This window comes from Stegostoma tigrinum, chromosome 3 (assembly GCF_030684315.1).
Source record: "Stegostoma tigrinum isolate sSteTig4 chromosome 3, sSteTig4.hap1, whole genome shotgun sequence".
In the NCBI taxonomy this organism is placed as follows: Eukaryota; Metazoa; Chordata; class Chondrichthyes; order Orectolobiformes; family Stegostomatidae; genus Stegostoma; species Stegostoma tigrinum.
In genome coordinates this window covers 123270433-123297688 of record NC_081356.1, presented here as the reverse complement: position 1 = coordinate 123297688, position 27256 = coordinate 123270433, and the positions used below count along the sequence as shown (strand labels likewise).

Below are 27256 nucleotides of genomic sequence, written 5' to 3'. Positions count from 1 at the left end.
TGAAGAACGTGGATATCTGGGATGTGCGGGAGTGGAATGCCTCATCCTGGGAGCAGATGCAGCGGAGGCGGAGGAATTGGGAATAGGGGATGGAATTTTTGCAGGAGGGTGGGAGGGAAGGGGTGTATTCTAGGTAGCTGTGGGAGTCGATGGGCTTGAAATGGACGTCAGTTTCTAGCTGGTTACCTGAGATGGAGACTAAGAGATCCAGGAAGGTGAGGGATGTGTTGGAGATGACCCAGGTGAACTTGAGGTTGGGGTGGAAGGTGTCGGTGAAGTCATGAACTGTTCGAGCTCCTCTGGGGAGCAAGACGCGGCACTGATTTAGTCATCAATGTAACGGAGGAAGAGGTGGGGTTTGGGGCCGGTGTAGGTGCGGAAGAGGGACTGTTCCACGTAACCTGCAAAGAGGCAGGCATAGCTGGGGCCCATGCAGGTAACCATGGCCACCTCCTTTGTCTGTAGGAAGTGGGAGGAATCGAAAGAGAATTTGTTGAGGGTGAGGACGAGTTCGGCTAGGCGGATGAGGGTGTCGGTGGAGGGGGATTGGTCTGGCCTGCGGGACAGGAAGAAGCGGAGGGCCTTGAGGCCATCTGCATGAGGAATACAGGTGTATAGGGACTGGACGTCCATGGTGAAAATGAGGTGTTAGGGGCCAGGGAATTGGAAGTCCTGGAGGAGGTGGAGGGCGTGGGTGGTGTCATGGACGTAGGTAGGAGTTCCTGGACCAAAGGGGAGAAAATGGAGTCCAGATTGGTGGCGATGAGTTCGGTGGGGCAGGAACAGGCTGAGACAATGGGTCGACCAGGGCAGGCAGGTTTGTGGATTTTGGGAAGGAGATAGAAACGGGCCGTGCGGAGTTGGGGAACAGTGAGGTTGGAGGCTGTGGGTGGGAGGTCCCCTGAGGTGATGAGGTCATGGATGGTGTTGGAGATGATGGTTTGGTGCTCGCGGGTGGGGTCATAAAGAAGGGGGCGGTAGGAGGAGGTGTCGGAGAGTTGGCGTTTGGCCTCGGCAATGTCAGTGCGCCATACTACCACTGTGCCACCCTTGTCTGCAGGTCCAGTTTTATGTGCCTCCTTTATTGTGAATGCCAAAAGGCTCAGTGGTCGAACTTACAATCTGGTCAATGCATTGATCAAATTTGTCATTGTTAATTTAGTTTAGTTTTACATTGCTCATCTTACACTATATGTGCTTGGGAGCAAGTTGGAAGGTTGTAAAGATGATTGGGATGATGAAATATTCGTGATTGAATTTTCATCTCTGAAAATACCGCCTGAAAGCCAATACTTAGACTTAAATAGTGATGGTGTAGTTTTCTTCAACCTTCTTTGCAAACAAGTGCATTTATTTGTACATGTCTGAGATATGTGACCTATGAAAAGTAGGTCTTCACTGGTTGTATAGTCTGTGTTAAGATACTGACACCATAGTTATTGATGGAAAATGTGCTAATCTTTTATGTATCAGCCCTCAGATAAATCAGAAACATTTCTTATTCCAGTTTTTTCCCCATCATCGTTTGAAGCCAATAATCTGTGTTGACAGCTTCCAGTAGATCATCTAGATATCCAATCTAGATTCATGTGAATAGACAGTGAATGTTGGCAAATCAAACCTCAAATTTCTTGCTCTGCGTGGTTTCATTCGAAGAACCAATACTTTCAGCCAGAAGAAGGAGCTTTTGATTTTATATTTTGCAAACATCTTGCTGTTGCATGTTATTACTTCAGCAGTGGAGCAGATGTATAGACTGGACAATATTGGGTTGATGGTTTGAATCTTGGCTTGTTCTGTTAAAGATATTTCTCTGTAGCCTATTTGTGGCAGATGCTTTCTGTTTGGCTCCAGTTAAGAAAATGTCAGCTGGTATCATTCAAGTTAGACAAAGCCAAAACTTCACTGACAACTTTCTCTTTCATCGCTTAGCCACAGAATGTTTTGTTTGAGGAAGGGGGAAGGATTACGGCCACTGATAATTATAGGGTAGATTTTGTAAATAAGTTCAGGATTCCATTAACCAGCACTACAAATAAAATAGACAGAATTAAACATCAACTATCAAATGCCTTTGAAGTTCATATCATTTGAAGTTGATTTTGCTTTTATATGCATAGTTGATGACTGCAGAGTAGAAATTTATTGCTCAGCAACTGGATCTTCTGATTGAACTAAAGGCCAACCACAGTAGCAAATGTCGTATTTCAGAAAAGGAGTTGGTAATTTTTTAATTGGAAACCAGGTTTATAAGACAACCACTGCCAATGCAGTGGAGCAATTATATTAAAATGTCAAGATATCTAACATCAAAATAGATTCAAACTGAACTAAAGAGTATAACCATTTTGGCATAACATCCATTCTGGTCAACTTGTTATAGTTTGCTTTCCCTGTATGTTGAGGCATTAAGCTGTAATTGTAAGTCAACCTAAATTATTTTTTTGAACAACGTGCATGGTCTTATGTTTATGCAAGAAATATTTCTAATTTAATTAAAGTTTAGTTCCCTAAGATTAAAATTAATCCTTTCTGAAAAAGTGTCATATTGGACTCAGTTAACTTTGTTTCTGTCTCCATAAATGCTGCCATATCTGCTGAGTTTCATCAGCCTTTTCTGTTTTTCTTTCAGATTTCCAACCTCTGCAGTATTTTGCTTTCATAAAATTAATTTTTCCTGATGTAATACTGCCGAAGATGGTTCAAAATTCTAAGTTATACTATCTTGAGCTTGAATTCTTTAGCGTTGAGATTATATCATGAGACAGCTCCATGCTGAAAAGAAAAATGGGTAAAAAATATTTTGACTTTACTAATCTGCATAGTTGTAGTGTTTTTTTTCTAACCAATATCCAAATACAGAAAAAGCATTCTATTAATATAAATCTGCAGTGAGGAAAATATACATTTTTTTCTGAGGTAAAATTTACAAGACATAATAAATGACAACAGAGTTAGAAATTTGATGTGACATTCAATGAGTAGTTACATACATTTTATCTCCAGACCTGAATGCTTTGACATGATCAGGTCAAAGCTCACTTGGCGCATTTGAGTACACACACCTTTTACTCAATATAGTTATGACACCAAGTTGGTTATGTGAATTGTCATTCCTAAATGAAATGCAAATTAATAGACAATTTAGATCCAGCTGTTGGTTGTGTTTAGTAAGCTTAATGTAGGAAGTTAGCTAATAGAAGTATAAACAATTTAAGATTTTATTTTATGTTTGTAGCCTTGCTAAGGGTGATCCTGCTGCCTATCTACCAATCATCAGTTATGCCTTCACCTCATATTCCACATGTGTGACCGAACAACTGCTAACATCTGGAGTAGAACTTACAGCAAAGAATGACTCACGTTTTCTTGATGCCGTTTATAAGGTACAACTCTTTTTTTACTGGTGAGCAATGTTCAACACTGAAGCTTTTGTATGCTAGATTTATTGAATGGTAGAAATATAATTTGTGTAGTCTTTTTGTAAATTAACTTTTGTCTGCATGTTTAGCTGATAAATTTCTTGTAGGGAGATGTACAAATGTACGTTACATCCACTAATTTTTGTTTACTCTTAACTCTTCTCCTTTGCTTTTCTTTGTCAGTGAGCCGCCTGCAAGCGCTGCCACTTCTTTGCAAGTAATCTTTTGTCCCAAGTAACCAAAGGTGTTCTGCATCTTAAAGGTTCAATGATTGAATGCATCAACTTTTTTTTTTAATCCTTCCCTAGCTTGGTGGTACTAGTGCCATTTTAAAATATCTGTACTGCAATCCTGGCTTAAACCATTTAAATTCAAACTTAATATAGTATTCAAATCAAAGAGCAAAGCTGTGATCTTCCTGGCTTGTGCACATTTTCATTGAGCTAGTGGGACTTCTCCCAAATTAAATGGTGATAAGTTCATTTGAATGATTACTAATGGAGACTCATACTGTCTTTCTCTCTCACTACTTGCTCCTTCCTCTACTGTCACCACACCTGTCACTTCTTCAAAAGCATAAATTAGTGTAGTTTGGAAGTGAAAAAGTTGGCAACACATTTTACCTTGTAAAACAAGCCTTTAATGTGCTGTTTTATTGTTATTGATGAATATAATTATTAATAAACTTTTTGTCCTCAATAGGAAGTTGGCTTCCTTCTCTTCTATTATGATGCTATGGTATGATTTTCCCTCATTGGAGATGGCAGGGAAGGTTGTGTGGAAGACAAATTATTGCACGGGTGGACCCTGGGGACATACTTGTCCTCTTTCGGCCATATCAGCCATTAAAATCCATGGTAATCTTCTGAATCCACCGCAACTAAGTCCTTTGAATGGTCAGCAAATAACCAGTTTTTTTGCACCAAGCCACTTACAATCTGATTACCTGCTTTCGTGGCAAGTGGATGATGTAACTATTTGTTGTGGCTGGGAACTCCACTTGCTCCAACTTAGGGGTGATTGGAGGGTGAGGATGGGATCAGGGGTGACTGCTGAAAACCACTCCACTGCCTTGCCTCTGACCTCCATGATGCAAGCATCCCTGAAGAAGCACAAAGCAATTCTTCATGGCTGCACAGCCTGGATCTCCAGCAAAGCTCTTCAGCTTCTAATTTCTAAACAGAAATTTCTGAAAAAGGGTCCTAACCCGAAACGTCAACTTTCCTGCTCTTCTGATGCTGTCTGGCCTGCTGTGTTCCTTCAGCTCCACACTGTGTTATCTCAGCTTCTAATTGGTTGGCAGCCTCAGGCAGGGCAGAACATTAGTGACACTGTTCCTGGTTAGATAAGAAGCTGATCAAACAACACTGAAGTTCTTAATTGCTTCACGATCTGGTGAGCCTTTCAGTTGCTGGGGGCAAGAGGTTAATTGTCTCTGAGATAGTAGGAACTGCAGATGCTGGAGAATCTGAGATAACAGGGTGTAGAGATGGATGAACACAGCAGGCCAAGCAGCATCAGAGGAACAGGAAGGCTTCCTGCTCCAAAGATGTGCTTGGCCTGCTGTGTTCATCCAGCTCTACATCTTAATTGTCTCTGAAGTGGCTTTCCAAACATATTGTATACAAAACATGAGATTATTGAAAGAAAGATGAATGTAACAGGAGCTCAAACTATCCATATATATTTCATGGTGAGCAAATTATGTGAAGCTGAGTAAAAGCAACATATTTTGTCTTTACACAGTGTCCTGTTTCCTAGAACTCCTGTGAAGTTCTTTGTGTATAATTAATTCTTTTAACGATTTTGTAGACAAATGTGCAGCTGTTTTGCACGTACAGTATCAAGATCGCACAAATAGTGAAACACCTGATTGATCTGAGTTACTGTTGGTCCTTCTTCAAATCATTAAGTTTATTCAAATCACAGAAAACAGATCTTGATTCAGGATCCCCTTGAAACAAGCCCACTAAACAGTACAAGTTTATTGCCTTAAAATAATCCTGATTAACAAAATGGAACAGAAACTATTTCGGCTGTCACGATAAGGGTGCTTGTAATAAGCTGATGGCTCAATTCTCTATGGATATAGTACAGTTCCCATTTTACATTCATGTACTCTCCCTTTATAAATCCGTAGTAAATTCCTCTTTATGTTTATAATAGAAACAGATTCTACGAACTTGTTACATGATAATTATATCTTCATGTCAACTATGTTGTAGAACCAACACTTAGAGGAAAGTGCAAATATGGTATGTTTACGTTTATAAAGGTGCTTTCATTTCACAAGTAGTCATAGGAATTTGTAATGATGGACCATACACAGTTCTAAGATTTTTAATAAATTATAAGTATGAATTAAATGTTTTTCTGTCAACTTTCTGCAAATTGTTGCTAGTATTTTTATTTCCAACAAAAATTTATTTGCATAATTTTAGAATGGTATAAATTCACTGAGTTAAACTGTCATGTTTGTTGAACTATTTCCCCTGACATACTTGTTAAATATGGAGTGTAAGTTGGCTGTAAATTAATCCCTTTCATCATTAACATCCTGTATAACCACTTCAATAAACCATCTAAGACTTTTCAGAGGATTGAAGAATTGTGACAGCTTTACTAAATAGCTGTTTATTTTTCTTGAAGCCACTGATTCCTTTTATGTATCTTGTTCTAAATTCACATGCTTTTTATCAAAGCAGATGAAGCAGGTTAAATGGGTTGAAATAGTAAATCATACGTAGCTAGTTTGCACTGCAGTGCTGGTAGAATGTCAAGAATCAGGCAATAATTCTGTAATTGTTTAGAGTCTCTAATTCTGCTATAATTTAGCATTTGGGCATTTTGGAATTATAACCATCTGACCAGATCAATATCATGTTTAAACTTTTAGTTTGATTTAAGAATAGTTGCAAACGTACACTGAAGATTTCAATAAGACGAACAGCGTCTTGGAAGAAGCATGCTTTCATCTTTCTTGCATGTTACATGTATTTGTATTGAACTGAATGCAAATGTTTTTCTTTTGATTAGTAATGAATGCTGTTTCAGAGCAGAATGCTCTTATGAGTGTCCAAGTCTGAGACTCTTGTTTAAGTTAGATGCATTTACAAAGACTATTGCATTTATCCCTTCCTAGAAAAGCCATTTCTCAGAGTGATACAGAGCAATTTGTCAAAACATGCTGCATTAGTAAGATGCTGTGTTGCTTTTAACTTTTAGTCATTCATTACTTTAATACGAAATGACAAAATTGTGCTGCCATCAGTACAGGCTTTTAAACTTTCAATTGTGAAGGGTCATTGATGCAGACTGGTTCCTCTTAGGGTACTTCAATTTATACAAGACATATTTCTTTCTTTCAATATCTCAACCCTATTGGATATGTATTGGTGGTAACACTAAATGCAAGTCATTAATTGACCTAAAAAATAATGAATTTTAGAAGTAGTTTAACTAATCAAATTTGATGGGACGTGGGTATCAAACCATATCTAATTCCCCTTTAAGTGAGTTTTGAGAAGATTTGTATGGTGACGAAATGTCTGAGAACTAACCTTCCAGCTCAGCGAGCAAACTCACATCCAGAATCCCCTTTAAGTACGTGGCTGACTAGACCATTTCAGTTGGAAGAAAAGAGTCAATCATATTGCTGTGGGTATGGAGTCACATGTAGGCCAGATTGGATAAGAATGGCAGGTTTCCTTCGCTGAAGGACTTGTGAACGAGATGAGGTTTAACAACAATTGTCTCATGGCAACATACTGAGATTCACCTTTCAATTTTAGATTTAATTAAGTGAACTTAAACTCCATACGGGGATTTAACGTGATGTCCCTAGAGTACCAGACTGGGCCTCTGGTTTCCCAACCCAGTGACAGTATCACTATAGCACCACCTCCTCCCATTTACATTGCAAGTAGTGTGATTCATCCTTCAAGAATAGCTCAAATTTGGCTTCACGTCTGGAATATCTAATTTTAAAAAAAATCTAGTTTTGCTTCTGTAGTGCGCATAATCAGTCTACTGTTATTAGCTAGGCCTTGAATGCTGAAATTTCTCCTGCATCTCTGATTCCATGTTTTAACAGTAATTGAAACCCACCTTTGACCAGGTTCCCATGCGTCAACTCTGGTATCTCTTTACTGGGGAGACTCAGTTTTTTTTCCTTTTGTTCGTTCTTGGGATGTGAATATAATTGACAAGATCATTAATTATTGCCATCACTAAATGCTCCTGAGAAGTTGATGCTGAGCCATCTTAAACTGCTGCAGGCCATGTGTTAGGAGGGAGTTTAGGACCTTGACCTGGGTAAGAGGGGTTGAAGGTTTGGAAGTGGGTGTTTGGGTGTTGACAGAGGAGCCTTTGTTTGAGACTTGTTTGGTGATACACTAATGCTCCTAGTAAATTCTTTGGAAGAATTCATTCTGATAAAGATGTTATATAAATACAATTTCTTAAAAATCTGCTAGTTTTCATTACTTTTTTAAGAAGTATTCATTTATGGGATGTAGGCATCTCGGGCTGACCCAGCCTCAGATGTTCTTGAGAAGTTGATGGTGAGCTGTCTCCTTGAACTGCTACATTCCATTTGATGTGGCTATATCCGCTGTGCTTTTAGAGAGGGAAATTCAATGATTTTGACCTTGTAATGGTGAAGAAATGATGATGAACAAAAACAAAGTTGCTGGAAAAGCTCAGCAGGTCTGACAGCATCTGTGGAGGAGAAAACAGAATTAACGTTTCGGGTCCGGTGACCCTTCCTAAGAACTGATGCTGCCAGACCTGCTGAGCTTTTCCAGAAACTTTGTTTTTGTTCCTGATTTACAGCATCCACAGCTCTTTTGTTTTTTTGTAAGAAATGATGATGTATTATCAGGCCAGGATGGTGAGTAGCTTGGAGGGAAACTTGTGATGGTGTCCCCATACATCTGCTGTCTTCTCCTTTTAGATGGTGGTATTTACATGTTTGGAAGGTGCTATCTAATGAGCCTTGATGATGTGCCGTAATGTGCAGTGCATCCTGTAGTTGGTTCACACTGCTGAGTGTGCATTGGTGGTGGAGGGAGTGGATTCCTGAACATATGGTGCCAATCAAGTAAGCTGCTTTGTCCTGGATGGTGTCAAGCTTGTTGAGTGTTGTTGGAGCTTGCGCCCATCAGGCAAGTAGAGAGTATTCCATCGCACTCCTGACTTTCTTCTTGTAGATGGTGGACAATGGTGAGTTCCTCTCTGCATGATTCCTAACCTCTGACCTACTGTTGTAGCTGCACCTATCTTGTATTTATATATTGTGATCAATTGGCTGTAGTGATCCGTGGTTGCCTGCCTCCACCTCTTATCCCATGCATGGTACAGAGTGATATCTCTTACTTGATCCAACCATTACGTTTCTGTCATGGAGAGAGATGCTGACATGCTTTCATGACCAATTGTTAAATATTCTATTAAAAAAACAAATTGCTGGAAAACCTCAGCAGGCCTGGCAACATCTGTGGAGAGAAATCAGTGTTAATGTATCAGGTCCAGAGACCGTTCTTCAGAAGGGTCTGTTTTGTTTTGAAACAGGGTCCCTGGAACTGAAATTTTAACTCTGATTTCTCTGCACAGACAACTACCAGAACCGACGAGATTTTCCAGCAGTATCTGTTTTTGATTCAGATTTCCAATAGCCAAAGTTCTTTGGTTTTATTTTGCTAAATATTCTATGAAGACATTTCAGAAATAGATGGCTTTCAATTATGTCTTGTTACAAACATGCAGAAATATGTAAAAGCTATAACATGGTGAATTGGCTATTCAGACTTACCAGTCATGTTTGTGTTTATCATTTAATTGAAAACAGTTTTAATCACATTTATCCAAACCAATCCCTTATTCTTTTAGAAATAATGGGAACTGCGGATGCTGAAGAATCTGAGATAACAAGGTGTAAAGCTGGATGAACTTTGGAGGCCAACCAGCATCAGAGGAGCAGGAAAGCTGACATTTCAGGTCCCAAAACTTCATCTTTCCTGCTCCTCTGATGCTGCTTGGCCTGCTGTGTTCATCCAGCTCTACACTTTTTGTTATCCCTTTATTCCATTAAGCATTTTTCTACGTGTAACTATCCAAATTAATAGTGAATGCTGACAGCATTTCTACCTTAACTGTTCTGATTAGAGTTAAATCTCCAGCAACACTTTTGATTCATTGCCCACTCTGAAAATCAAACAACAGAGGAAATTAGCTGTGGAAATCTCAGCCCCTTCGATATACACTAAATTAGCTTGACATGATTTCATTCTAGGATCGTAGAATACAGATGGCGCAGAAAGAAGCCATTCAGCCATTGTGCCAATATCAGCAAATTGAAACAGCAATCCAAATAGTCCCATTCCCCTACTTTTGCCGATGTCCTTTGTGATGATGCTGTTGCTTTGAGATGTTATTCTGCCCTGGTTTATTTTAAGAGTGAGACTGACGGTGAGGTGACAAGCTACTGAAGACCACTTTGGGCTTTTGGCTTTTCAGTAGCATCTGAAGCAGTTGGAGTCTCAACAGAGTTGGGAGCTTTCGTAAGTGTCTCCTGGCTGCTACTCTGTCTGAATTTTCTGTTGGTGCTTCTTCAAGAATCTGTGTCTGAATTTGCCTTTTTGCCAAGGAACATAGAACATTACAGCACAGTACAGGCCCTTCGGCCCTCGATGTTGTGCCGACCTGTCATACCGATCTCAAGCCCATCTAACCTACACTATTCCATGTACATCCATATGCTTATCCAATGACGACTTAAATGTACCTAAAGTTGGCGAATCTCCTACCGTTGCAGACAAAGCGTTCCATTCCCTTACTACTGTCTGAGTAAAGAAGCCACCTCTGACATCTGTCCTATATCTTTCACCCCTCAATTTAAAGCTATGCCCCCTCGTGCTCGCCGTCACCATCCTAGGAAAAAGGCTGTCCCTATCCACCCTATCTAACCCTCTGATTGTTTTATATGTTTCAATAAAGTCACCTCTCAACCTTCTTCTCTCTCTGGATGTGAGTTTGCTCGCTGATCTGGAAGGTTAGTTTTCAGATGTTTTGTCACCATTCTAAATAACATCATCAGTGAGCCTCCAATGAAGCGCTGGTGTTATGTCCCGCTTTCTGTTTATCTGTTTAGGTTTCCTTGGGTTGGTGATGTCATTTCCTGCATTGGTGATGTCATTTCCTGTTCTTTTTTTCAGAGGATGGTAGATTGATTTGGATCCAATGTGTTTGTTGATGGAGTTCCGTTTGGAAGGCCATGCTTCTACGAATTCTCGTGCGTGTCTCTGTTTGGCTTGTCCTCGGATGGATGTGTTGTCCCAATCAAAGTGGTGTCCTTCCTCATCTGTATGTGAGGATACTAGTGATAGTGGGTCATGTCGCTTTGTGGCTAGTTGATTTTCATGTATCCTGGTGGCTAGCTTTCTGTCTGTTTGTCCAATGTAGTGTTTGTCACAGTTCTTGCAAGGTATTTTGTAGATGACGTTTGTTTTGCTTGTTGTCTGTGTCGGGTCTCTTAAGTTCATTAGCTGCTATTTTAGTGTGTTGGTGGTTTGTGGTCTACCCTGATGCCAAGAGGTCCGAGTAGTCTGGCAGTCATTTCGGAAATGTCTTTGATGTAGGGGAGAGTGGTGATGGTTTCTGGGCCCGTTTTGTCTGTTTGTTTGGGTTTGTTGCTGAGAAATCGGACTGTGTTCACTGGGTACCCGTTCTTTTTGAATACGCTGTATAGGTGATTTTCTTCTGCTCTTCGTACTTCCTCTGTGCTGCAGTGTGTGGTGGCTCGTTGGAATAATGTTCTAATGCAGCTTCGTTTGTGGGTGTTGGGATGGTTGCTCCTGTAGTTCAGTATTTGGCCGATATGTGTTGTTTTCCTGTAGACGTTGGTTTGAAGTTCCCCATTGACTGTTCGCTCGACTGTGACATCTAGGAATGTTGTTGTTTTCCTCCTCTTTTGTGAATGTTATGCCAGTAAGGGTATTATTGGTGGTCTTGAAGATTTCCGCTAATTTGTTTTGTTTAGAGATGACAAAGGTGTCATCCACGTAGCGGACCGAAAGTTTGGGTTGGATGATTGGCAGAGCTGTTTGTTCGAGTCTCTGCTAAGAACCCTGATATCAGAGATCCCATGGGTGTACCGTTGGTTTGTCTGTAGGTTTTGCTATTGAAAGTGAAGTGGGTGGTAAGGCATAGGTCCACTAGCTTGATGATGTTGTCCTTGCTGATGAGGTTGGTGGTGTCTGGTGTATATGTCTTTGGTTCTTCTAATAGTGAAGAACTTCTAATCTTCTTCTTCACTCTAACGAAAACAGCCTCAAGTCCCTCAGCCTTTCCTCGTAAGACCTTCCCTCCATACCAGGCAACATCCTAGTAAATCTCCTCTGCACCCTTTCCAAAGCTTCCACATCTTTCTTTATAATGCGGTGACCAGAACTATACGCAATACTCCAAGTGTGGCCGCACCAGAGTTTTGTACAGCTGCAGCATAACTTCTTGGTTCCGGAACTCGATCCCTCTATTAATAAAAGCCAAAACACTGTATGCCTTCTTAACAGCCCTGTCAACCTGGGTGGCAACTTTCAAGGATCTGTGTACACAGACACCGAGATCTCTCTGCTCATCCACACTACTAAGAATCTTACTATTAGCCCTGTACTTTGCCTTCTGGTTACTCCTACCAAAGTGCAACACCTCACACTTGTCTGCATTAAACTCCATTTGCCACCTCTCAGCCCAGCTCTGCAGCTTATCTATGTCTCTGCAACCTTCAGCATCCTTTGTCACTATCCACAACTGCACTGACCTTAGTGTCGTCTGCAAATTTACTAACCCATCCTTCTATGCCCTCATCCAGGTCATTTATAAAAATGACAAGCAGCAGTGGACCCAACACCGACCCTTGCGGTACAGCACCAGTAACCGGTCTCCAGGATGAACATTTCCCATCAACTACCACCCTCTGTCTTCTTTCAGCAAGCCAATTTCTGATCCAAACTGCTATATCTCCCACAATTCCATTCCTCCGCATTTTGTACAATAGCCTACTGTGGGGAACCTGATCGAACGCCTTGCTGAACTGAAGGAGTCTGTTCATGAAATGTTACTATATTGGAACAGTTAATTAGAAATAGTTACTGCATCTATTGTTTTGTTAAGTTTTCTAATAGAATTGTTATTGTAAATTCCTCTCTCTCTTGCACTGTATTTTAATGATAGCGTTTAAAAAATTGTGTTTTGCCTTGTCGAGTAGTTTGACCAGGCGCATTAAATCTGAAACATGGCACTTTACATATACCTTTTGAAATAAGGAAAAAAATAAGGTCTAGGCTACCTTCTTGAAATATTTTAAGGGGATCTGGTCTGGCCTGGTTCATAACAGGTCCCGACCTGAAAACTTTTCTGCTCCTCAGATGCTGCCTGGCCTCCTGTGTTCCTCCAGCTTCACACTGTGTAATTCCCTCAAGTCCTTATTCAATTCCCTTTGATGATTACTGTTACTTCTGTTGTCCTTTTCAAATAGTGCATCATGACTTGCTGTGAAAAATATTCTCATCTCCCCGCAGCTGCTTTTCCTAATTGCCCTCCAGTTACCTATCCTTCTGCAATTAGATTAAAACTTTTTGGCTAAATAAAACCCGAAAGAACTGCAGATGCTGTAAATCAGGAACTAAAACAAAGTTGTTGCAAAAGCTCAGCAGGTCTAGCAGCTTGTGTGAAGAAAATAATCAGTTAATATTTCGGGTCTGGTGACCCTTGAGGAAGATCACCAGACCTGAAACGTTAACTCTGATTTTTTTTCTTCATAGATGCTGCCAGACCTGCTGAGCTTTTCCAGCAACTTTGTACAAAAACAACCTTTTGGTTGTTTTACACGGTAAGAGGAGCTTACGATGGCGAATCTAACATAAGATTTCAAAATTCTGATTGGTTTAGATTGCAACAATTGAGAAAAAATTCTGCTGGTTGAAGAAACAGCTTTATCTTGATTGCAACCCCCACAGTTAGAATGGATTCATCTGTATCCATAACTTTATATATTTCTTGCTCCAAATTTTTATTTAACCTCCAGAACATATTTTCATATCTTGTTTTTCTCCATCATAAGCGTGTTGAACAGCAATTTGTTTGTATCAACTTCTTCGTTTTTTTTATGATTTTAAATTTACTTTCAATCAACAGATATTACATTTTCTCTATCTCCAAATAATTGTTAATAAATTGTGATAAAAGACTCCATGGGAATGTGAACATAATCTTCCATTGAGGTCTATCTTTGAGTTCTGTAGCTTCATTTCAAGCCTGAATTATAAGCTTTAGATGGTAGTTGAAAGCATACACCACTGAGTTGTGCAGAATCCAGTATTTACAGTACATAGGTCAAGAAGCACCATATTTTGTTTTATTATAGATTTAGTCAACATATTTCATTTGTGGTCTTTCTCTTAAATAAATATAAATTAACCTGTATAATAGCTTATATTTATTGTAAAGGTTTATTACTTTTGAGCATTGCTAAATAAAAACAAAATGTTGATGTCATACCACGGTAACCGATTCAACAGTCTACAATGATAAAACTGCATATACTTTTTCAATCTAAAGGTAAATTTCTTTGGTGCCAGATCATTTGAATTATTTTGCAAAATATATCTAATGTTTGCAGAATAAAATAAGGCTTCACTGCTTTGATACATATTCCCAGAAACCAATCTGTTTTTGTCAGAATGGATGTTTAATATATAACATGTTTACAAAATAGAAGAGCCTTTGTTCTGATAAGTTTCTCATGTATGTCCCAAATGCATGTTTGTAAAATATAAAATCTAATGATAGACAATATGTGCCAAAGACAATAAATATTTAATCTGGAACCATTACTTACATTTAATTTTAGATTTACAGCCTGTTCTGCTTTCATATGCATTTTCATGTCTTAATGCTGGTGTGTTTTTTTTAAATACTTGAATAACAAATTTAAACTACAAAGATTTAAATTATTTTTCTGAAGAAGGGTCCCAACCCAAAACATCAACTTTCCTGCTCCTCTGATGCTGTCTGGGCTGCTGTGTTCCTCAGCTCCACACTGTGTTATCTCTGACGCCAGCATTGGAAGTTCTTACTATCTCTAAGATTTTAAATTTATTTCTTTAACGTACAGAAATATAGCTGAATGAAGTCCTAAAATTCTAATTTAAACACCTATTCTCTCTTTAAAATAGTGAACTGGTTAATAATTTTATTTCAACGTATAATGCTTACAGTCTGTTTTTCTTATTTTTTTTTTGTAGCTTCTCCGTGACCAGTTCCACTACAAACCATTACTGTTAAAGGATCAGTTTCTACATTATGGGTTTGCAGAAAGAAAGATGCAGTTTTCCTGTGACATAATAAACTTTGTAATGAAAAGGCATAAGGAGCTGAGCAGTCTCCACAAGGTACTTGGCAAGTAAGAATTTGAAAGTAATGAACTTTCAGAAAGTAAATGTGTATTCTAGTTAAATTTCTATTGTTTTGCCATGAGGAACAGAAGCCCAAGGTACTTACTTTGCCCATTCTTCAACCAAACCAGACTGAAGCCAATATCAACATCTTGATCAGCGGCCTAACTGATATTGTCTAATTCACCACAAACTGAGGATCAAGCCAGAAACATCCTGGTCTGCACAGTTCAGCTGCTCAGTGTTTTTAGCTTCAGATGGAGGAAAACATTTAAGTAAATTACTGAAATTTTTTTCAGGAACTGGGAGCTGTTGAACTAAACAGATGTGGCAAAGTCCTTATTTTATCTGCTGCATTGTACAGGCTTGCAGTTCAAGATTTGTACTTGATTTTCTCTTACATTGTTGATGTAACTGTATGTCACTTGCTTCACAAGAGAGGTGCACTGGTTGACAACAGATTCTCCCTAAAACATGCAGAATTAACTCTGGTTCCTCCAAGATGAAAAAGGACAAATTGGGCCTGGCAGGGAAGCTGTCGCTGCTTCCCTAATTGGGCTTTTGCTTAAAATAGTAGATTGGCTTCTGATGCAATCTGAAACAGATCTATGTTTTTAAATGGGGTTATCCAGGCTTGGGCTGGGTGTGTCTGTAGCCTGCAATTTATATGTGCAGGATAGTCAGATTGAACTGAGGAAGGAGTGGCTATGTCTTGAGAGCATCTTGGCGACGTAGGACTTAAAATGTTTTCTGTGGGGCTGTTCCCAGGGACGCAAACCTAGATAAACATCAACTACACCTCAGAAGAACCATCAACTCGGTTAAATACACTCCTTGGACTGTATGATTCTTGCTAGTCTTCCAATCCAAAGAGTTGTCCTGAATTGCTTGTTGCACAGTGGTACGTTCCAAGATCCAGGACTATATATGCTGTGGGGTGATGAAGTTTGGGGCATCCACTGTGGAGACAGAAAGCTCACTGTGTAAAGTCTTTTACCTGTTCTGTGCTGGAGGACCAGAAACTGCAGAACATCTTGGGTGTATCACAGAAAGCAAGAACTGCAGATGCTGGTGTCAGAGTCAATACTTCTTAATAAAGTCCTGATGAAGGATTTAGGCCCAAAACGTCGACTTTCTTCCTCCTCTGATGCTGCCTGACCTGCTATGTTCCTTCAGATTCACACTGTATTGACTCCTTGGGTTATATGCCTGATAGGGAATATGTGGACTGTGAATACCAAAAATATTCAAATTGTGCTGAGCCATCTGAATGCAACATGGTGCATTGGGAAAAGTTTAATTCTGTTGCACTTCCCAATGTTTTGATTTTAAATGTTTTGCTCTTGGGCAGTATAAGAACATAAGACATAGGAGTGGAATTAGGTCACTCAATTCATCGAGTCTGCCACACCATTCAATTATGGTTGACGTATATTTCTCAACCCCATTCTCCTGCCTTCTCCCAATTACCCTCGATCACCTTTAAATTTATTCTCTGCTGAAACCCAGGATTGAATCAGGGGCCTCTAGATTTTTAGTCGAATGCTCCCCTGAGCTATTTTGATTGTACCCTTATGTCAAATATTGTACTGTAAGCATTCTGGTGATTATAACTATTCAGTCAGACGTGCGTAGTGTATGGAAACAAGTTGACTATTACTGTAAATTCTTATGATTTAGGTGGAAATGGTACTGTACTTTTTACAATTTTTATGAATAAAGTATATTTTTGGGAAAAATAAGTTTCCCATTTGACTGTTTCCCTGTCCCTCTACCTTGTTTGTAGCAGCCAGAGGATTTAAAATTATGGCTGACATCTTTCAATATTTGTATTATATGATTGTTTTGCTGAGAGATAAGATTATCACGTATTATATATTCTGTTGTTTAACATGTGAAACCTTGCTGCGTTTATGGACAATTTGAACAAAATAGTTTGAACTCTTCAAGTATGACTGAGCTGTTCTGAAAACGTAGCCATGTTGAGAGATATATTGGTAAATAGAGTGTAATATTTGACTAACAATTTTCCTTGCGCTGAAATATTGTTCTGAATTTCTGGAGGAGAATCAGGATGGGACAAATATTTGATTTATCCAACAACTTTAAAGAGCAAGTACTTACGTTTAACCCATAAAATAAATAATTTTATAATATTAACCATCCTGTTAAAATATATATGCACGTATATGTGGAGCATTAATTTTAGTATAGTAAGATTTTAATCATGAGAAAATAATTTGATTTTCTTATTTTGTGTAATTCAGGTCAAGGCACTATCAAATAAGAATTCAAATTGTCCTGTAAGAATTCAGTCACGATTTAAATGTGCATCACTAATTCCTGATGTCTTGCCACCTGAACCAAATGTACCAGTAAGTACCTAACTGCATTTTTTTCCTTTATACTTACATGGAATGTAGGCAAAGCCAGCAGTTCAGTTGGAGGCAAACGCTTTTATAGTATGGAAACTGCATTTGTTCCTTCAAACGCATCTTGTGCTTAATGTGATGAATCCTATCCATTTTCACCGATCTTCTTAGTCATGCATCTTGTAATTTCTAGCATTACACTGTCGTTTAAAACAGTTTATAGACTGTTTCAACAGTGACTTCTGCCAGAGAATTTCATATCTTTATTACACCATGGAAGGAAACTATTCCAGTCCTTCTCCTTAAGCCTTTTTGTTAAATTAAATTTATGCGCTCCCTTTATTTTCTCTGTACCCAATAGAATCAATGTCACTTGATTTGTAGTACTGAGCATGAGTTTTGCTGAAAGAAAAATCACATTTTGTTAAAGCTTTTTGCTTATCATTGAACAGTACAATTCACAAGAACATTAATATAAGGGGAATCCATCAAGTATGTGGTATGAATGTTGATTTACACTTACTTTAGTACTGATATATTCAGTGTCCTTGATTATTTCAATCTTCATTTGAAACCACCTTGCCTTGTCTGTAATTAACATGCCCAATAATTTTATCAATTACTGTCTGGTATAATTACAGTGCTTGTATTTATATTACAGGTAGTTTTGCTATAAGGCATGTTTTGTTAATGCAAATTGGCTCTAATGTAATTGATGAATAGTGGACGCTGTTTGGATAATATGAACCTTCTGATGTCCAGGCGTAGCGATTTCCATATAGCACAATTTTCTGTGGCAGTTTTCTATAGTATGAGGTCACACAAAAACACAACTATTGCATTATAGGAGAACAACCTGTAGTTGTTTTATTTTACATTTTAAGAACAGTTATCGAAGTTTACGAATAAATCTGGCATTGGTTTACAGGTAGTTCTCCTATAATGCGACAGTTGTGTTCTTGTGTGATCTTGCACTATAGAAAACCACCATAGAAAATTGCATTATAGGGAAATCGCTATAACTGTACAGCAGAAAGCTCGCATTATTAAAACAGCATCCACTATTCATCGGTCACATTTACAGCCAATTCACGTTAACAAAATGCATTATAGCAGACCTGCCTGTATTTCATAGCATTAAAATAAATAGGACTTTTTTTTTGGCACACTTTATTTGTATTGCACAGATGCCACAGCTATTTTTTGATCCAGCAAGGCATAATCTTGCGTTGTGTTGTCGTCTTTAAATCAAATTCAGTCTTTTCTGTAGGATTTTTCATGAACATATTTCCATTTGGATCTGTAGTGGAGTTAGCAACTGTGAGTTAGAAGTTACAGCAGCACTACTTTATGCTTTGGCAACACTGTGGAAGAGGATGTTAGGGAGATATCTGAAATGGAAAATGAAGGAAATTTGTAGCATAGAAAATAAGTTTGGAGGAGGAAACACTTTGGAAGACTTTCATATGACCCTGCGCTGAGCTTCCATCCTCGTATCCTGTTCTTCACCAAAACTGCCTGGTCCTGCCTCCTTTACATTGCCTGTCTGTGCTCTTGCTTCAGCTGTTGACTCCTGAAATTCTCTTCCATGCCTTTGTTGCCTCCAGAGTTTTCTATTCTTGGATTGTCTTCCACCTTTCTCAATTTATCAACTTAAATTTACCTAAAGCTCGGCTAATTTACGTCAAGAGCCTTTCACTTGAGAAGGAGCTGATTTGTGTTAAGCGTGACGAGTATCTATTTCTTAGTAACCTCTAGTTTATAGTAAACAATACAAAAGGATAACATACTTTTAACTTAAGTAAAGTTAAACTATCAGAATGCCCATCCTGTGGCATTTGAGAGTTGTGAACACTTTGTCTGTGCTATACGCATCCCTGTGCAGGAAGTGTCGGCATCTCCACAGAAGCAACAAGTTTCGGAACAAGTGGCAGCTGGAATCACTGAGTTACATATGTGAGGCACTGAACTATATGGGTAGTATGTGAAGAGAAGTGGTCACACCATAAGTTATGAGTAAGCAAGCAGATAGGGAATGGATGTCTGTCAGGCAGCCCAGAAGAAAGGCTAGCAATGCAGGACTTCCCACGGTGATCCTGTGCACTAACTGGTATTCCATTCTGGATATTGGTAAAGGCAATGGTTCCTGAAAGGTGGTACAAGAAGGGAGGAAGCTGAATAGTAGTGCACAAGTGATGGAGAATCCTTTAGTTAAAGGAGCAGGTAGACATTTCTTTGGCCATCAGCACAAGTTCAGAATGTATATTGCCTTCCTGCTGCTAAAGTCATGGAGGTTACAGAATGTTCTTCTTTGGGAGAGTGAATAGTTAGAGGTCATGGTCCGTGTTTGAACCAGTCACAAAGTTAGAGATTGGGAAACTGTCCTGCAAATAGAATTTAGGGAGCTTAGGTTTGAAAATTAGCAAACAGAACCTTTTAAGTAGTAATCTCTGGGTTACCAATAGTGCTGATTGCAAGTTAGTACAGAAATAGGGAAATAAGACAAATTAATGCATGGCTAAAAAGATAGTACAGGAGGACCACTGTTGTTTGTGATATACGCAAATGATTTGGAGGAAGGTGTAGGTGGTCTGATTAGCAAGTTTGCAGATGACACTAAGATTGGTGGAGTAGCAGATAGTGAAGGGGACTGTCAGAGATTACAGCAGAATATAAATAGATTGGAGAGTTGGGCAGATAAATGGCAGATGGAGTTCAATCCGGGCAAATGTGAGGTGATGCATTTTGGAAGATCTAATTCAAGGGCAAACTATACAGTGAATGGAAAAGTCCTGGGAAAATTGATGAACAGAGAGATCTGGATGTTCAGGTCCATTGTTCCCTGAAGGTGACAACACAGGTCAATAGGGTGGCCAAGAAGGCATACGGCATGCTTTCCTTCATCGTACGGGGTATTGAGTACAAGAGTTGGCAGGTCATGTTACAGTTGTATCGGACTTTGGTTCAGCCACATTGAGAGTACTGTGTACAGTTCTGGTCGCCACATTACCAAAAGGATGTGGACACTTTGGAGAAAGTGCAGAGGAGGTTCACCAGGATGTTGCCTGGTATGGAGGGTGCTAGCTGTGAAGAGAGGTTGAGTAGATTAGGATTATTTTCATTAGAAAGACTGAGATTGAGGGGGGACCTGATTTGAGGTCTAAAAAATCATGAGAGGTACAGACAGGGTGGATAGCAAGAAGCTTTTTTCCCAGAGAGGGGGACTCAATTACTAGGGGTCATGAGTTCAAAGTGAGAGGAGGAAAGTTTAAGGGAGATATGCGTGGAAAGTTCTTTACGCAGAGGGTGGTGGGTGCCTGGAATGCGTTGCCAGTGGAGATGGTAAAGACAGACACGTTAGCGTCTTTTAAGATATATCTGGACAAGTACATGGATGGGCGGGGATCAAATGGACACAGACCCTTAGAAAATAGATGACAGATTAGACAGAGGATCTCGATTGGCGCAGACTTGGAGGGCCGAAGGGCCTGTTCCTGTGCTGTAATTTTCTTTGTTCTTTGAATGTGTGATGAAAGCTGTGTGAATGACGTATATATGTTTTTAAACAGTTAGGATTTTAAACTAGAAGCATATGGACGTTGATATATTTTTATGATAGAACTTAAAAATGAACTAAATTAATCTTTCCAGAACTGTAATTTTAAACCAGCACGTGCCTCCTGGAGTGCTAATTTAGATTTGTTATATTCTGGGGCTTTATGATCAGAGAGAAAACATCAAGCCCTTAGCTTAGTAGAGTCTAGGTTGAGCAAGGATTTTCAAAATTTGGTTCAAAAGGTTTCAGACAGTTTGAAGGAGATTAGGGTCAGAGCATCGGCTGTATGGGCAATTAAGATTGGGCAATAAATGCTGACCTAGCCAATGATGTCTGCATCCCATGAAAGAATTTTTTAAAATGTATGGTCTCCTTAAAAAAAGAGATTGGCCAGAGCAGTGAAGGAAATAAGTTACCTTGGTGGAAGAGTGTAGCTGGTGAAACTTCCAGACTACGAGTATTCACTTAGAACTCTGCAGGTTATTAAGAAATCTAATCTCCCCAAGTGAGTGATCAAAGGACAAAAACCTCACTGCTCTTAGGACTGGAACTGAGAAGAAGTGGTTTAGTCAAAAATACAAATTTGAAAGGGAAGGTTTCTTTAATGGATTTTTAACTAGCTGATGGTGTTGGGGAGTAGCTAGGACTTTGAAATCTTTCAAACTGTTATATGTCAATAACTTGGTTCATTTTCTTCAATTTCATTTGTGAAGTGAAGTTCGATTTATTTTAAAAAAAACTGCAGCCTTGTGTGCTTGTGCTTCGATGAAAGACTGCCATGTTAAATTTAAATGACAGCAAAATACAATCTATCATTCCATATTTAATTCTGGAACCTAATTTGTCCTGTTGTACTATCAGCAGGGATTATAAAAGAGGGATGTCAATTCCTGTGACATTAGAACTGGGTCTGGGGGAGGTGTGAACAGTATAAGCCAGATGGGTTGTACTCAACAGAGCTGGAACTGAGTTCCTTGTGGGGCCTAGCACTTTTGGGGAGGGTTTAAACTAGTTCAGCAGGGGTGTGGAAACCAACGAAGAATATTGAGGGAATCTCCCTTAGAAATAGATTTTTAAAAAGCTATAAATTAATCTTTCATAAATTATTTTATGTAACCAGGGCTGCATGTATATGAACATTAAATTACAGTTAATGAAATTGATGAGTTACCAAAGAATTCCATGTGGGATTATAATATTATGGATATAACAGAAACCTGGATCAAAGAAGAGCTGAACTAGGTGTCAAAGAATCCTGGTTACAAGGTGTTCAGAAAGCTAGATAGGGATAATAAGAAGGAGGGGTAGTACTTTTGGGTAAGGAGAGCACAAGAAGGATGGAGAGAAGATTTCATGGAGCGTCCAAATACAGAATCCATTTGGCTGCCGTGAAGGGACATAAAGGGTACAATTACATTACTCAATGTAATCCATAGACCATCCATTAGTGGAAAGGATATAGGGTATCAAATCTAAACAGAAAGTATAGTTACGTGCACACATCTTAGTGCAGTTACAGTGGGGGATTTTAGTTACCTGAATATATACTGAAATAATGATGGTGTAAACAACAGCAAGGGGCAAACATTCTTAGATTGTGTTCAGGAGAATTTCCTACTGCATTGTGTGTCCACTCCAAAAAGAAATGAGGTGCTGTTGACCTGGTTCTTGGGAATGAGATGGGTCTAGGCAGAACACTTGTCCATGAAGGGATGTGTAGACAGTAACCATTGTGTCACAAGGTTTATGATGATAGTTGAAAACAACAATGAGCAATTGTGTCGAGGAAGAATAAAAAGAGCTGATAACTTGCAGGACTTATTTCTAGACTGGAGACACAGGTAATGTTCTGGGGACCTGGGTTCAAATCCTGCCATAGTGGAATTTGAATTCAATAAAAGTCTGGAATTTTAATCTGGAAGTCTAATGATGACCATGAAACCATTGTCAATTGCAAGGAAAAACCCATCCAGATCACTAATGTCCTTTTGGGAAAGGAACTCTCATCCTTACCTGGTCTGACCTATATGAGATTCCATACCCACAGCTATGTGGTTCATCCTAAACTGCCTGCTGGGCAATGAATGCTGGCCTAACCAATGATCCCCTCATCCTGTTAAGAACTTTTAAAAGACTCAACTGATGGAGAACTGACTTTGGCTGGGCTGAATAAACTGGAACCAAAAATTGGTGAGAAAGATAGTAGCTGACTAAGGGACTACCTTTAAAATGAAGACTGGTGGGGTACAGTTGAGGGAAACATATAGAAAACAGATCCTGAGTTTCCTGGATGACAAAGGACATGGAAGAATTAAATAAGAATTCAGTGGAGAACTGAGTTGAATGCATAAAGTTCAGAGGGAGCTGCAAAAGTGAATAAAAGAAGCAAAAAGGGATTATGAGAAAAGAAAGGAATCTAGCATCCCAAAGTTTTACATGCACAGGTAGTAGGAGCGTGAGAGGAGGATTAAGGTTAATTTAGGGACCAAAGAGGTGTTTTACAGGTGGAGATAGGTGACATGACAGAGGTGTTCAACGAGTACTTTGTATTTCTCTTTTCCTGCGAGAGGAGGGAACTTGATCACTAGAACGGTTTAAAATTGATAAGATGAGGTATGGAATAAGCTGACAAACTGACTTACTGCCATTACTGGTTGAAATGCTTCAAAGTACGTTAAAGGAACTGAAAGAGACAATTGTAGAGATGCTGACGATAATCTTTCAGTCTTCACCAGACTCAGGTTGTATTGAGGGATTGGAGAATTGTAAACATCACACCATTATTCAAAATAGTTTGTCAAGATAAGCCCCAAAATTATAGTCCAGTCAATTTAACTTGAATGGTGAAAAAAAAATTAGAAAAAAAATATGGAATAGGACTAACAGTCACATGAAAGAAGAAGGTTAATTTGGAAGAGCTAACATTGATTTCCTAAGGGAAAATCGTGTCCAACATAGTGGCTGGAGATTTATTAAGGAAGTAACAGAGGGTTGATGATAGCATTGCTGTTGATGTGGTGTACATAGACTTCCAGAAGGTGTTCCATACAGTGTACGCTGGATTTGTGAGAAAAATTATAACTAATGACTTAGACATAAAGTTGATTTCGTGATAGGAAATAAAAGTAGAGATTAATAAGAAATACCAAGGATGAACACAGCAGGCCAAACAGCATCTGAGGAGCAGGAATGCTGATATTTCATGTCTAGACCCTATCTCTGTAATGATTTAATAGTATTTTTTGAGCTGGAGGAAGGCCTATATTAGTACTCGCAGACATAAGTATTAGGATGCTTTTTCTGATATATGCAAATGACCTTCACCTTGATGTAGAGGGTGCAGTTTCAAAGATTCTGGATGATACAAAACTTGGGAGCATTGTAAACTGTGAGGAGGATAGTAGAACTTAAAAGGGACATTAACAACTAGTTAGAGAGGGCAGACAGCTGACAGATGAAGTTCAGTATGAAGAAGTGTGAGGTGCTACACTTTTGTAGAAAGAATATGGACAGACAGTATAAACTAAAGGGTACTATTATAAAGGATACACAGGAGCATGAACACCTGGATATACATGCATATTTTTAAGTATTAAAGGTGACGAACAGGTAGAGAGAGCACTTAATAAACATACAGTATTCTAGCCTTCATTAATAGATATAAAGAGAACAAGAGCAAGAAGTTATGGTGAAGTTACGCAGGATACTAGTTAGACCTCAGGCGGAGTCTTGTGTACAATGTGGGTGTTACACTTCAGGAAGGATGTGAATGCATTGGAGAGATTCCAGAAGTGTTTTACTAATAACTCCAGTTATGAGGATAGAATGGAGAAGTTGGGAATATTTTCTTTTGAGTGGAGAAGGCCAAGAAGAGATTTGAAAGAAGTGTTCAAAATCATGAAGGGTCACGGAATAGATAGGGAGAAACTATTCCCACTCATAAGATGATGGAGGACCAGGGAACGTACATTCTGAGTGTTTGCCGAAAGAGCAAATGCGGGGTGAGAATAAAAACTTTCTTCCTGGAGCCCTGCTGTTAATTTTTGATGGTGAAAGTATAATGAACTACTTTAAAAGTACTTTACAAATGCACAATGTTGGGGAGATTGTAAATTCTGCCAGAATAGAGCTTGTTAGGGTAGTTTGATGTGGCAACACTGAAAAATTGTTACAAAGTTTTGGCAGGTGATAATTCAGAAGGAGATGGAGAAAGGGGTGAAGTAGCTTTCAACCACCCAATCAAATATTTATGTTAACTACAAACATTTTAGAATATCAAATCTACACCCCCAAAGTGCAGACAGTGTATGCCTCCCTCTGCTAGACTTACACTATAGAAAGTTGAAAGCTGAATGCAGTTTTGATGTGAACCTTACCCTGCAAACTTTCTAGATTTGTATTCTAATTTGTTTTCAAACTATTTTCAAAACAAAATCTCAAATGTTATAAGGGTGAACGGCAGAATGTTGCACACACTGAAAAGCATTCTCATCGTCCTGTCACCTCAGCTTAGCGACAGAGAGCTATTTTAGATAAACTCATGAGCAGCACATTTTAGGAAGTAAGGCCTCATTGACGAAAATACTTGGGCATAAGACCTTATGGGCTTGTATGATCACTATAAGAAAATGTGCAATTTCTAAACTTTTTTTTCATGTTACGAACTCTGCTTTGAGCATACAACTGACAGGCTTGAGGTGGGTTAGGGCATAGACAGTAAACAGCTAGTACAACATTTTTGTTAAGTACCTTGAATGATTCTGGATGGTTTACCTTATCATTTTATTATAGTATGTTCTAAGTACTGTTATAAAAATTCACAAAATCAGTGTCCACTCTTCCGTCACATAAATACTTGGTTCCATTTCCATAGTCCCTTTCCATTTAAGTACAGGTGCTCCATCACTGGCTGTTTCACCTTGTCCCATTCCACCTTACAAGGCAGCAAAAACATAGAACATTACAGCACAGTATAGGCCCTTCGGCCCTCGATGTTGTGCCGACCTGTCATACTGATCTGAAGCCCATCTAACCTACACTATTCCATGTACATCCATATGCTTATCCAATGATGACTTAAATGTACCTAAAGTTGGCGAATCTACTACCGTTGCAGGCAAAGCGTTCCATTCCCTTACTACTCTGAGTAAAGAAACAACCTCTGACATCTGTCCTATATCTTTCACCCCTCAATTTAAAGCTATGCCCCCTCGTGCTTGCCGTCACCATCCTCAGAAAAAGGCTCTAGCTATCCACCCTATCTAACCCTCTGATTATTTTATATGTTTCAATTTATATGTTAGATGAGACATTAATTTACCTGTATTTCTTTCAGCTGATAGCACAAGACATTGACTGCATATGGTGGGACTCCTATGCTTTGTGGAGATCAAATGCAGATTGTGTGATTGTTTTATTGAACACCTGTACTGACCCTGCAAATATGAGCTTTGGGTTTTTTAAAATTTTAATCTTCTGCCCCACTTTGATTCCTCTGTATTTCACCTTCTACATTGTTCCAATGAAGCTGGAGGAAAAGTAACTTAATTTGCGCTTACTCACTTTGGTTTTCTGGACTCAGCATCAACAGTTCCAGATCATTATTACGTCTCCTTTGTTTTCAGGCTACAGGTAAAGTACTAATAGTGGTTCTGTTATCTGTACTTGCAATATTGTGAAATACATCTTTTCTTTTTTCACATGTCCTATTAAAACTCCATCTGTGCCTTGCATCATCATCCTTTTTGTCTTTAGATTTCTCCTGCCTTCTACTGTTCAATTCTTTGAATTCTTTCTTCCCCATCACTCCTCCCATCACTCTTGATTCATTTAAAGCCTGTTATATTAGTAACATTTACAACATTTTTGATGAACTGTCACAACCTAAAATGTTAACTCTGTTTCTCATTTCATAAATGCTACTTAACCTAATGAACACTTTGGTTACAGTTCTTAAAAATCTTACAATTGATTTCTAGACTTTCTTGCTTTTAATGCTTACAGCCCCTGGTCAATTTAGTTCTGTTTCTTGCAGTTTTACTTTGCAATACATGCTGTAACAAGCAAAATAATGTCCCAAGATTTTTTCAATATTTATCGTATATATTTTAAAATATATATAACATTATTCACATTAAATTATTTTGGAAAGACAAGGTCATGAAAATGAAACTTTTCAGTAGAAATTTGCATCATTGTATTTAAGATCATAGAATCATATGAAGAACAAAGAACAGAACAGCGCAACAACAGGCCTTTCAGCCCACTAAGTCTGTGCTGATATATGCCATTCTAAATTTAAAAATCTTTATGCTATTTGTAACCCTCTATTCCCTGCCAATTCATATTATCTGTCAAGTTGCCTCTTAAATGTTGCTACTCCAAGTGCCTCCACTGCCTCCTCTGGCAGTGCATTCCAGGCACCTAGCACCCTCTGTATAAAGAAAAACATGC

At 38.9% G+C, this 27256-nt stretch overlaps 1 protein-coding gene across 5 annotated transcripts in view; it reads left to right on the top strand.

Annotated features, from left to right (window-relative positions):
- Positions 1-27256, top strand: part of cep44 (centrosomal protein 44) — a 73814-nt gene that overhangs the window by 17814 nt on the left and 28744 nt on the right. For 4 of the 5 annotated variants that reach the window (XM_059644871.1, XM_059644868.1, XM_059644869.1 and 1 more), the window contains exons 3-5: positions 3239-3386; positions 14726-14872; positions 17143-17250. In XM_059644871.1, the coding sequence (XP_059500854.1) occupies positions 3239-3386; positions 14726-14872; positions 17143-17250 (403 nt within the window). Of the gene's footprint in view, positions 1-2632; positions 2792-3238; positions 3387-14725; positions 14873-17142; positions 17251-27256 lie in introns of all 5 variants that reach the window. The other variant, XM_059644870.1, reaches the window with a different exon arrangement.